The sequence below is a fragment of the Malania oleifera genome, chromosome 9 (assembly GCF_029873635.1).
Source record: "Malania oleifera isolate guangnan ecotype guangnan chromosome 9, ASM2987363v1, whole genome shotgun sequence".
Taxonomy (NCBI): Eukaryota; Viridiplantae; Streptophyta; class Magnoliopsida; order Santalales; family Ximeniaceae; genus Malania; species Malania oleifera.
Genome location: NC_080425.1, coordinates 1,703,304 through 1,717,121, shown reverse-complemented (window position 1 = coordinate 1,717,121; position 13,818 = coordinate 1,703,304). Strand labels below are relative to the sequence as shown.

The 13,818-nt window shown below is 35.5% G+C and overlaps 1 protein-coding gene across 4 annotated transcripts in view; it reads left to right on the top strand.

Annotated features, from left to right (window-relative positions):
- Positions 1-10,668, top strand: part of LOC131163649 (deSI-like protein At4g17486) — a 32,526-nt gene extending 21,858 nt beyond the window's left edge. Inside the window, exons 3-6 of one of the 4 annotated variants that reach the window (XM_058120284.1) lie at positions 8,778-9,065; positions 9,515-9,595; positions 9,909-9,980; positions 10,239-10,668. In XM_058120284.1, coding sequence (XP_057976267.1) covers positions 8,778-9,065; positions 9,515-9,595; positions 9,909-9,980; positions 10,239-10,381 — 584 coding nt within the window. In that variant the 3' untranslated portion in view covers positions 10,382-10,668. Of the gene's footprint in view, positions 1-8,777; positions 9,066-9,508; positions 9,596-9,908; positions 9,981-10,238 lie in introns of all 4 variants that reach the window. The other 3 variants (XM_058120283.1, XM_058120287.1, XM_058120286.1) reach the window with 3 other exon arrangements.
- Positions 10,669-13,818: the final 3,150 nt, after the last annotated feature.

Genomic DNA, 13,818 nt, shown 5'->3' with positions numbered 1-13,818 from the left:
ATTTTTAGCAATTTTAAAATATAAATAAGCAAAACTGAAGAGATAAACACAAGGATATCTGAAAATCAAATTGATCATTTTTCTATAGAATCAGGCTCTTTTTTTTTTTTTTTTCCAATTTTACAATGATAAATGAAGATGAGAAGTAATAATACTACAAACCACATTTTTGAATTCCTATTTCTCAATTTCAATGTTTCAAGTTGAAATTAAAAAAAAGTATTGAATGATAATAATTGTAACAACTATGTATTATCTCACGAAACAAAATTCTCTCTCCTCTCTCTCTCTCTCTCTCTCTCTCTCTCTCTCTCTTAAATTTTAACTAACAAAATTTCCATTTTTTGAATTTTTTAGGTGTTTCAACTAAAAACTTAAGATAAAGTGTGATGATGATGATAATAATAATTGTGTAATTCTTAAAATACCCATGCAAAATCGCTATATATATGTCTAATTGTCTATATATATATATATATATATATATATATACATATATAATTGTTATTTTCAGCTCAACTAAAAAAAAAAAAAAAACTTGAAATCCTTACTAGTAATTGCATTTAGAATACTAATACTAATAACAAAAATAATAAGGTGATGAGCAAATGCTTAACTTTTTTTTTTGTCTAATCATATTTTGTTTTTGTGGGAAATACATGCAAAAATATTTTAAAAGAAACAAATAAAAAAATGAAAAAATCATTAAAAAAAACTTTTCTTGGGGGTACCTGAGAACCCCGTGCTGCCTTTTTCATGAGCAGCTAGGGCTTCCAGCATCCTTACTTGCAGTCTCACGGTAGTAGTAGTGCCCATGTATGGCTGCTTTACCTACAGCTGGAGAGCCAGTCCTCTGCTGGCATGCATGCTTGGCAACCGTCTCTCTGGGAAATTAATTGATGCACGACATTCTCTTCTCTCTCTATCTAAAATACAGCTCATACACTCATGAAGAAGAACTATAGGATTGGCATGGGGCATGCAAGTGCATGAATGGTGGGGCTTGGGTTTGTATGTGGATGTGAGGTGATGAAGAAAGAATGAGATGCAATAGTGGCAATGTCGGATCTACGATAGGCAAAGCCTCTTAACCTACATGCATGCAACGGAAGAGGCGAGCCATACCTCCCCCACTTTTGCATTCTCTTCTCTGCTCCCAAACTCTCCCAAATGTGCATCTCTCAACCACTAACATGAAGCCCAAACCCAACCATCCAACCCTTCCCCCCTTCAAAAGAAAGAAAGAAAGAAAGAAATAACAACAACAACAACAACAAAACCGAGTCTTAAGTTCCACTAGGTGGAGTCGACTATATGAATCCTTTTTCGCTAATTTATGTGATCATGGACAATTTGTTTTAACAAATTCAGGGCTATTAAATCCTTACTCATTATCTCATTCTAAGTTATTTTGGGTTCGCCCCTACCATTCTACTGCCTCTGACAGTAACTAACTCAATCTTCCTCACCGGTGCACTATGTGACCTATATTGCAAGCGTCCAAACCATCTGAGTTGCCCCTCCCTTATCATATCTTCTATAGGAGCTATACCTAACTTACCAAATATATGTTCATTTCTTAATTTATCTTGTAGTGTTATACCACTCATCCATTTAAGTATTCTCATTTTGGCAACCTTTACTTTTTGGATATTCTGTTTCTTTGTCGCCTAACATTTTGATCCATATAACATAGCTGATCTTAATAACCATCCTATAAAACTTCCTTTTTAATTTTAAGGGTATTCTACGATCACAAAGCACACTTGAAACACTTCGCCATTTTACCCAGCCTATTTTCACTCTATGCATTACATCCTCTTCAATTTCTCCTTCATCTTGCATAATAGATCCAAGGTATCAAAATTGACAAGTACTATTTATTTCTTCATCATCGAGTCTCCAATATTTCTTGTACTAAAACTGAAATTACATTTTATATATTCTCTCTTATTTCTACTTATCCTAAAGCCTCTAGATTCTAAGCTTCTCTCCACAATTCTAACTTAGTCTCTATTCCACCCTTAGTTTCATCAATCAATACAATATCATCTGCAAACAACATACACCATGGAACCTCATTTTGGATACTCTTAGCCAATTGATCTATTACTAAAGCAAAAAGATAAGAGTTCAAAGCAAATCCTTGATGTACACCTATGGTGATTGGAAATTCTCTGGTCTCTCCTTCTATAGTCCTTGCACTAGTCATTACTCCATCGTACATATCCTTAATGACATTATTATACCTACTACATTCACCTTTTTTTTTTCTAAAACCCGCCATAGGACTTTCTTAGGTACCCTATCATATGCTTTCTCTAAGTCAATAAATACCATATGCAAGTCCCTCTTCTCTTCCTTAAAATTTTTCATTAATCTTTTTAATAGATATATAGCTTTTGTAGTAGATCTCCCAAGCATAAAATCAAATTGATTTTCTGAAACCTTTGTTCTAGCCTTAATCTTTGTTCAACTACCCTTTCTCACAGTTACATCGTATGATTCATAAGTTTATTTCCACAATAGTTATTACAAGTTTGGATATCTCTTTTATTTTTATATATAGGTATTAAAGTGCTTTTCCTCCATTCCTTTGGTTTTTTTTTTTTTTTTTTTTTAATTTTTTATAATTGTGTTAAATAAATTAGTTAACCATATAATTCCGTTATCACCTAAGCATTTCCAAACTTCAATTGGGATGTTATCCGATCCTATAGATTTCCATTTTTCATCTTTTTTAGTACAAACTTGACTTTTTTGACTATAATTTTGCGAATAAATCTCATATTTTTAGTCTTTTCCTCATTTGTCAATTCTAAGTTTAAGCCTTCTATTTGATTTTCATTAAACAACTTACTGAAGTAACTTAGCCATCTTTCTTTTATGTCTTCTTCCTTAACCAAGACAATATCATCTTCACTTTTTATACATTTTACATAACCTAAGTCTTTACTTTTTCTTTCTCTAGCTCATGCAAGTTTAAATACATCTCTTTCCCCCTCTTCTATCATACAAATTATTGAATGATTCATGTTTAGCTACCCTAACGAGCTTTTTTTGCATCTTTTCTTGCCTCTTTATACTTTTCAAAGTTATCCATGTGTATATATTTTTGCCACGTTTTATACCTCATTCTTTTTGTCTTTACGACACTTAATGTCCTATTTTTTCACACACAGCTGGTCCCAAGCCTGGGTAAAGAAGGAGGGTTGCGTTAGGTAGCTGCCAGCCAGCGTAAAATTTGTTAGATCATTATGATATGAATCCTTACTGAAATAAATAAATAAATAAAAATTAATAAAATTATGCTTCCTAACTCCTTTATAAAGAGTTAGCGCTAGGGCCTTGTGCCCTAATGCCTTTTTTTTTTTTCACCACAAAACCCATAACAAAGTCGCTTTGTCACGGACTTACCGAGAAGGATGAACCTGGACATACCCAGCTTGGATCCCTCCTAGGCTAACAAAGGTTGTCCAATTCCACAGTGTAGGGAAATTTGAGTCAGAGTTCTCTTTGACAGAAATGGGCTTGCAGTGCTGATGCTGAATAACTTTTTTCTCCAGCTTGAAGGCTGTGTTTTGAGAGAACATTTAACTAAAATTTGACTTCATACTTGTTGCAACACTAGTAACTCACATAACATTATGAAGTTGAAAAAATAAAATCTTATTGCTATGGGTATGCAAGTAATGTTTAGATTTTAGCTTACAAATCAATACTTTTGTATGTGGGTACGCAAGTAATGCAAGCAATGATATATTTTATTGTGGAAGCCCCTACAGACTTTGATTACGTTGATTTTTTAGTGGTCCAGTAGTCAAACAGTGTTCATTCGATGCAACTGTGAGAAAGTATTGATCATAATGGAAGTTATGTGCATTTTTTACTTGAAGAAACTCTGGTAGTGCGGGCAATGGTGTAAGATTGTTATGGAGTGTCTCAATGAAAGAGTAGTTTGTTGGAGAGAGGCTATGTGGTAGCGTTGGAAGCTATTATTTGCTTAAGCTTTTTCCCTCATCCTGGGGTTTAAGAATCAGTTCAAATGGAATTTGAGAGGTGATGTGCATAGCATGGTGTGTTTTGTTGATATCTGCTTAAACTTTTTTAATTGTATTCTTTATGGCTTTAGTAATGCCCTCTATGTTTAATCTTTGACGGACTCTACACAGCATGTTTTTATCATCAGAGATGATTGCAGTATCTAAGAGCATGCATATCACTCATTTGATACATTTGGCTGCTGAGCTTGGCTTCTGGAATGGGAATGGGCTGGACTAGCAGTATCTTCCAATTCCCTAATTCCCACCCCTCCTCAGATTTCCAAATCTCCCATTTATACTATTGGTTGTCTAGAAAAGTTGTCAGTGTCACACAAATCCATTATCATTCCTGCATCCCTAGAAGATTGGATTCACATGCCTAAGGAATCACTTTGGAATATCAAACATGGCCTTAAAGCTTGATATACATACATTTTTCACATAGCATATATTTTTATTGGTTAAATTGGGGCATCATCGCATAGCAACTCTATTTTCTATCGCACTTAATCTATTCACAATCCACATTTTAGAGCATGCACCGTACTGCATTCTTGTTTTTGTTTCTAACACTCAAACGATGGTGAGACAACTAAGCAGTGAAAATATGATTCTGTTATAGGGTACGGTTATGCAAGCGGAAGGTTACGCCTCCAACACACCCGATGAACAGTACCTATTTAAACATATATAGTCATTAAATCAAATCAATTGTCCTTAAATTAACGTTCATTACCTTTTATTTAAGTATTGAGTCCCTTTGCGTCTTTCACAGGAGTCCGATTAGAGGTGTGAGGATTCTTTCACCTCTAGAAACCTTAGGAGAGTGCTGTGTGCTCATTTAGAGAGTCCGACATCAGACCGTTTATTTAGCATTCTCAAGATTAACGGCCACCACCACCATATGAGAATTGTTTATAAAGAATAGGTGAAACCTACCAATCAAGAAAGAATAGCAACCCTAGGTGCTAAAATAGGAAATAGGATCAAGCAAACAAGAAAAGGAAGTGGGGTTCATCATTGCTTAAAATATATGATAAAAAAGAGCTACTCAACTAAAATAAGGAAACTAAGATTATAGCTCAATTATTGTGTTTCACAAGAAGAAGCTACCCAATAAAAGGCACAATCCTGCTAATCCTTATAGAAGATTCCAACTTTCTTAGAACAAAGAAGAAAAAGAAAATCAAATTTTACCAAACAAAAGTGGACACAATTTTTATGCAAAAAGGAACCTTTCTTTTTACATTTTTAATTTTTAATTTTTAGTTTTTTTAGTGATTTCTAGAAAATTTTAAAATATAAATAAGCAAAACCCATTAGATAAACGCAAGGATACTTGAAAATCATATTGTTCATTTTTTTATAGAATCTGTTATCAGTTTTTTCATTTTTTGATCATTTCAATTTTTTTGAGATTTTACATTGATAAATAAAGGCAAATAGTAATAATACTACAAACCACAATTTTGAATTCCTATTTTTCAATTTCAATGTTTTAATGAGCAACTAGAAAAAGTATTGAATAATAATGATAACAATTGTATTCTATCTCACAAACCAAACTCACTCTCTCTCTCTCTCTCTCTCTCTCTCTCTCTCTCTCTCTCTCTCTCTCTCTCTCTCTCTCTCTTTTAAATTATTAATTTCCCATTTTTTTGGATTTTTTAGGTGTTTCAACTAAAAACTTAAGATAAAGTGTGATGATGATGATGATGATAATAGTAGAGTAATCCTGAAAATACCCATGCGAAATCGCTATATATATATATATATATATTGTTTTCTTCAACTTGATTAAGTGAAAAAAGAAAAAAACAAGAACTTAAAACCCCTCCTAGTTATTTTATTTGGTTTACTAACGCTACTACTACTACTACTAATAATAATAATAATAACAACAACAACAACAATAAGGTGATTAGCAAATAGTCTATCTTTTTTTTTTTTTTTTTTAAAATATCATTTGTGTGGGGAATGCATGGAAAAGTCCCAGAAAGAAACAAAATAACTTACCTTGAGGGTACCCAAGACTCTCTTGCTGCCTTTTTTACGAGCGGCTAGGGCTTCCAGAATCCTTGCAGTCTCTTATGGTTGTAGTAGTAGCAGTGTATGGCTGCTTCTCCTACAGATGGAGAGCCACTCCTCTGCCGGCATGCGTTGCTGGGCAGCCCTCTGGGAAATTAATTGGTACTCAGCAGTCTCTTTTCTCTCTCTCATACGCTCATGAAGAAGAATAGGATGGGTTGCTTTGGGCATGCAAGTGCATGAACAGTGGGGCTTGGGTATTTATGTGGATGTGAGGTGATGAAGAAAGAATGAGATGCAATGGTGGCAATGTGGGATCTAAGATGGGCAAAGCCTCCTAACCTACATGTATTCAACGGAAGAGGCGAACCATGCCTCCCCTACACTCACCTTCTCTCCTCTGCTCCCAAACTTTCCCAAATGTGCATCTCTCAACCACCAACATGAAGCCCAAACCCACCCTCCCACCTGTTCCCCCCCTTCAAAATAAATAAAGAAATAGATAAATAAAATAAAAATAATGTCTGCCCCCTAACTCCTTTATGAAGAGCTAGGGTTAGGGCCTTGTGTCCTAATGCCTTGTTTTCCAGCTCAAAGACTCTATTTTGAGAGAATATTTGACTAAAATTTAACTTCATAGTTGTTGCAATGCTAGTAACTCACATAACATTATGAAGTTGAAACAATAAAAGCTTACTGCTATGGGTATACAAGTAATGTTTAGATTTTAGCTTACAAATTGGTTCTGTTGTATGATATATTCTGGAGCATAGCATGAGATAAATACTAGCTTGGCTCATTATTGCCGAGATAATGGAAGCCTACAGACTTTGATTACATTGATTTTTAGTGATCCAGTTGTCAAACAGTGTTCTCGATGCAACTGTTGAGAAAGTATTGATCTTGATGGAAGTTATGCGCATTTTTTGCTTGGAGGAAACTCGGGTAGTGTGAGCTACTTGTTATTTGTTGGTCAAGGTTTTTCCCTCTTGTGGGGTTTAAGAATCAGTTCAAATGGAATTTGAGAGGTGATGTGCATAGCATGGTGTGTTTTGTTGATGTCTACTTAAAACTTTTTAAATTGTATTCTTTATGGCCTTGATAATTGTTTAATATTTGATGGATCCTAAACAGCATGATTCTATTATCAGAGATGATTGCATTGTCTAAAAGCATGCATTTCACTCATTTGTTACATTTGGCTACCACGTTTGGATTCTGGATGGAAAATGCGAATACCTTCCAATTCCCTAGCATTATCATTCCAACCTCTCCACAGGTTTCCAAATCTCCCATTTATGCTGTTGGTTGTCCAGAAAAGTTGCCAGCCTCACACAAATCCATTATCATTCCTGCATCCCTAAAGATTGAATTCACATTCCTAAGGAGTCATTTTGGAATATCAAACATGGCCTTAAAGTTATCTCTTGCCTTGATATGAAAGAGCATCAATTTTAATTCTATGGAACATATGTTGCCATTTGTAGAGGTTTTTTGGAAGAAATTGTCCAGAATGTGGTTGTGGCAGGTTCCATCTTTCTCTAATGGATGAACAAGCAAAAGGTGGTTTACTTTTTTGTATTGTTGACAAGTTGACAAAAAGCAATCTGAAGCAAACTAAGGAGGCATGATGTAATGTTGGCCATTAGATGCTCATTATCTTCCTTACTGTCAGAACTAAATTTCCCTTCCTATTCCATTTAAGCTTTGAACTTAGACTGTTGCATGATAGCCTCTTTTGTTATAGTGAGAACTTCACATCCATATGAATGCTGTGCCCTTGTAGCCTTCATACATCAGAGCACATGTAAATGATAAAATGATAAATATAAAAATTACAAAATGGGTACTTTCTCCCGTGACTGCCAGGATTTAAACTGTGTATGTGTAATTTTTCCCAATCCTATGACTCTGGCGTACTGCACAATTCTGTTCCTAGATTTATTTGTGCTTTATGTTAAGATCAACATTTGTCATCTGCCCTGGTGAAACTCTTGCTGCAGCATGAGCATGAGCATGAGAATGAGCATGACAATCAGCAGGTTCATTAAATTGTTTTTTTGGTTTTCACATCCTTTACTGGCTCATATCCTCCAGTCATCTTTTGGTTCTCTGGGGCATCCTGATTATGAATTTTTAATTTGCACTTCTTGATGGCACTTAACTGAAAACAATTTATTAGAGTGTCTTGCAATTCATGATAAATAATCATGTGCAACTTCTAGTGCTTGGAAATGGGCTGCGTCTCACCATGATTATTGTATTGTGGAAATTTAATAGTTACCTAGTGTTAAAGCTTATACATTTTTGGCCTACAACCTAACAGCTTAACTTTTAAGGAAAGTGGTAATCTAGCATGGTACCAGAGCTGGTGACCAAGAGGACCAGGGTTCTAGTCTGGTTGGCTTCTGTAGCGGTGTTTAACAATTATTACATTCCCTATAATGGATGCTATTTTTCGTTTGTTTTTCTCTCCACATGTTGTCAGGCTGCATGTGCAGGGTAGTGTAGCTTTGCATTGTTGGCCCACAACTAGCAGTTTAAGCTTTTATATTGAAGTGGTAATTTAAGACTTAGTTTGAGCTGTTCTTTTTATATCAAGCATATATGCATGAAAAGTTAACCTGTCTGATTTTCTCCATTTCTTATCTACTTAATTCTACTGTTGGAGTAAACATGATGTGATTGTACTGATTTGATGCACAGTGCATGGTTTGGAGTATGGATTTGGAGCCCATGAGTACTCAACTAGTGGGGTATTTGAGGTGGAACCAAGAAGTTGTCCTGGGTTTATTTTCAGACGATCGGTGCCACTGGGTAGCACTGACATGTCTCGTTCAGAATTTCGGTTATTCATGGAGCACATTTCCGGGAAATATCATGGGGACACTTACCATTTGATTGCGAAGAATTGCAACCATTTTACTGATGAAGTCTGTATGCGTCTCACCGGAAAGCCTATTCCTGGATGGGTGAATCGGCTGGCTCGAGTAGGTAAGTGAGAGATATTGTGCTTGTATAGGCTTTTAACCTTCTAGGGGAGAAGCTATCTTAGCGCCTAAAGTAAACCTCGTTTACCTTTGAATATTGTGTATCCATGAGGTTCATGTCATTCTCTGGTAGTTTCATCCCATTCTGTAATTGGTTTCAGGGGTTTCTGGCGGGCATCAAGTTTTCTGACTTTTGTGGTACAACAAAATGAAATGTCATTTTCCTAATATTTGTGAACTTTTTCTAAAAAATATCAGGGTACATCTAAGCCTTACCTGCCACAGTTGTCATTCCGTGTGGTAGTTTCATCCTACTCTGTAAATTGTCTATGGGGGTTTCTGGAGGGCCTGGCATTGTCTACTAACACTTTCTTTTGCCCCAGGAATGTGAATCCTTTTGGACTTTAATGACTTTTTTCCTCTATTTAATCCTGGAGCTATTAAAAGTTTCAGGTTCCTTCTGCAACTGCTTGCTGCCAGAAAGTATTCAGATTACAGCAGTCAGACATCTACCTGATCACCCATCATATTCTGGTAAGTTTTGGGGAATGAGGTTTCTGAGGTTTAGCAGTGCAACTTTTTGCTTTTACTTTGTTTTTGTTGGAGTGTGCTTGCATCTGATTCCAATAAATCAATAAATTATAGTCTTTGAATTAATGATGGCTGATGTAAATTTTGTACCATATTTTGCCAACCACCTTATGGATGCTTTAAATGGCATTGATAGGAAGTTCTATCAAATTATAGATGTTATAATAGTACAAATTTTCTTTTCTTCTTGTATTACACGTAACTAAATGGAGTTTAAGGCCCATTTAAATATACTCCATTTTCTTCGTCTGTCTAGGTCCCTTTTGGGATTGTTTATCGGTGGGTGAGGCCTCCTGTGGTCATGTACCTGTAGAACTGCCGCAAACTGGTTGGCTCTCCTATCCATTTTTGCTTGGACAAACTTATTTTGAAAAAAAAAATAAAAAATCAGATGGTATATAAGAAAATATTGCATCTTGAGGAATCATGGGGAAACTTGAAATTTTTTTTTGTTCCCTGGCGTCATGCCATCAATGACTACTCAAATTGTGTTTTTGAAAAGAATAAAAAATATAAAGGAAAAAAAGACGTGTGCATGTGATTTATTGTTTTTTCTTCCATTGATCCCAAACATGTGTGAAAACAGAAGATGGATCAGATTCGGATGCGTCAACTGCAACAGCTGGGAGTGAAGAGGAGGAGCTAGATCATCACCTGCTCACATCACCAAATGGCGATGTTGCATTTCTAAAGGAAAAGCCAGTGAGGCTAGCTAGGGAGCTCCTTTGATTTTTCGCCATCAACTCCCTTGCATTGTTGTCTTGGGTCTTTCTGTTGTTTGTACTAGCTAGTGTGTGGCCTCAAAAGTGTATAAAAAAACATGTAATTCTGGTTCATTGGTTTGAGAGCTGTGTTGTATCTTCCCAAGTTCACAGAGATGCCCAAGACTTGGTTGTTTCCTAATGTTGCTTCTAAATCTACGATAGCTTTATTGTTTGCCCCCTCTTGCAAGCTATGTATGATGTTATGTATAGTGCGGTTGCAGTTTCAGTTAACCATTAGTGATTGATTCGCAAGAAGGTTCTCATTAAATTTAGGATCTTGTTCAAGTCTTTTCGTTAAATTTAAGATCTTGTTTGGGCCATTTCGGTTTTCTTTTTATGTGCTGCAATTGCCCAAAGTGCATAGCCATAGCATTACTAAAATCTGCGAGCATGAATTTCTGTTAGCACCCTCTTTGTTCATGGAAGTGTATTTTTTGGTAGCAGGGATTTTAGGTGTCAGATTTAAATTTGTGTGGTTGTAGATAAAATTCAATATAATTTTGTATTGTGATTTATTTAAGTTCACGCATTAAAATTTATGATTCAAATATCAAGCTTTGAACCACGAGTGAACTGTTGGTTTAAAGATTGGGCTAAAAAAATTACAAGCACCCAAATCATATTATGTAAAGAAAAAGAGTTCTATGGTGTGCCAAGACTCTGAGCAACTAGTTGAATTGGAATTTCTCTCTTGGACCCAAAATTAATGAGTGAGCAATTGTTTCAGTCAAATATTTTTGCGAGGTATGCTGTGAGTGGACTCTTAGTTCTTGAGTTTGCCTATGTCATTTTTTTTTATCTCTTTCCCTACAAAGGATAACAAATCCTAAGCGATGATCATGCATGCATTTGGACTTTGTTATCGCAAATTTCTAAATGAGTACTTGTAGAGTTGATGTAGCTCAAAGAGTGACCAGATTCTATAAAATTGGATTTGCCGTTCTTTCTTTCTGTGTAATCAGTTTGTGCTTGCATATGCTTTTTCAATAGTTCATAGTGTTTGTATGAAGAGTCTAATTTTTAATACATGGAGTATTATGTGGATGGTATTTTGGGTGTGATTTTTGTTTGTGGCTTTGCTGCGGGGAGTTGGAGTAAGGGAGGTGCATCCCCTCGCTCTGTGGCAGTCCTGAGGAGAGTGAGGGACAAAGATTTAGCACATTTTACTTGTAATTATTACTTGTAATTACTATTGAATAGTGAAATTAATGACCTAATCTGACTACGAGAATATAGACAAATTATCGGACCTCGTAAATCTGTGTGTTGATTGTTTAATTTCTCATTTTTCTTTCTTTCATTTGCAGACTTTGTTGCAGGTTATCATAACACATAGTTAGCACAAAAAACTTTGTACACCCAACTCACCCTTAGTACCACTTAATGGGCAATTAGTACAAGAACAAGTGCTCTACACTAGATCATTCACCCTAGGTAAGATGTTAAAATATTTGTGCTCTCCCGGTCTGCATAATCTTTGACACCCTTGTTAGAGCAGGCATACTTTTGTGCTAGACCCATCTATATGATAGGCACACAAGGAGAAATTGAAGATAATGTAATGCATAGAGTTAAAGCAGGTTGGGTAAAATGGAGAAGTGCTTCAAGTGTGCTATGTGATTGTAGAATACCCTTAAAATTAAAAGGGAAGTTTTATAGGATAGTTATAAGACCAACTATGCTATATGGATCGGAATTTTGGACGAAGAAGAAACATAATATCCAAAAAGTAAAAGTTGCCGAGATGAGGATGCTTAGATAGATGAATGATATAACATTGAAAGATAAATTAAGAAATGAACATATTCGTGGTAAGTTAGGTGTAGCTCCTGTAGAAGATAAGATAAGGGAGTGACAACTCAGATGATATGGACACTTGCAACGTAGGCTAGTGCAACTGTGAGGAAGAGTGACTTAGTTACTGTGGGGGGTAGTAGAAGGGGTAGGGGTAGACCTAAAATAACTTGAGAGGAGATAGTGAGTAAGGATTTAATATCCTTGAATCTATAAAAAGAAATGGTCCATGATCGCATAAATTGGCGGAAAAAGATTCATATAACCGACCCTACTTAGTAGGACTAAGGCTTGGTTTTATTGTTGTACTGATCAAAATCTTTTACTAGCATCATTTCTTCTAAATAAAATTTATCATTTTTATAATTTATTATTATGGATTGTGTAGTTTTTATGTAAAACTTATCAATTCTGCAAATTATTAAAAGACTAGTATAAATATTAATTCGATTAATTAATAAGATAATTTAATTACCTAGGTGTGTATATTTTGATTTTTTCATCATGTTTTATTCATAGAAAATAATATAATTACTAATTTCACAAGAGGGTTTTGTGGTGATGTTGAGACTACAAGGCACTTCCTTGTTTCTAAGTTTATAAAACTTCAGAAGGAGCACTTATAATTTTGCTATATTATCATTTGTTGTGAAAATCGAGTATATGGTGCACAACGCAATAATTAAACTTGTAGCAAATGATAAAGCACCATAAGACACAATTCATACACAACCAAAATTCTGAAAGCAAATAAAAGAGAACAACACGACAATATACATGGTTTGGAAAAGCTTACATCCACGGAAGCAATTGGAACAAGAATTTCACTAAGAAATATGTAAGTACATAATATACATTACAATGATCTCTCTCTCTCTCTCTCTCTCTCTCTCTCTCTCTCTCTCTCTCTCTTTCAAAGTATGCCTAGAAGAGCATAAATAACAATCCCTCAGAGGTTTCCCTCCAAATTCCCAACCACTCCAACGTTCCAATTCAAAATTCAAATTCCTTCTCGTAGCCCACATGCACTCATCGATGAGAACAGGGCAGTCATTGACGAGACACAGAAGACCACTCGTCAACTAGTATGGCCACTCATCGACAAGTCTTCGTATTTCTGATTTCCCGCTCTCGGAATCTCATAACCTCTGAACTTTTGGGCCTCTCGGTATTTACTAGTTGACAAGTGCAGGGCACTCGTCGACGAGTCCTTATTGTGCAGCACCATTTAATCTATATGCTTTTCTTCTTCCTTTGTTTATGAGCCCTAAGTATAAGAGCTACACATACAAATACAAAAATCACCACCTTGGCGATTATACGCCCCTTAGGAGAACCTGAAAAACATATCTGACTGCTCCACCTTGAACACGCTCGGTTGGGTTTGTCTCTCTTCTATCACTTAGAGATATGAAGTAAGTTCAACCAATGCTTGAACTTTTCACTAGTGACCGTTTTCGTCAAAATATTAGTTGCATTTTTAGATGTGTGAACCTTCTCCAATATAAGCTCATGAAGTAATCAACTCCTGAACCCTATGGAACCTCACATCAATATGCTTGGTTCTAGCATGGTACACTTAACTTCGTTAAGTAAATAGCACTCTGT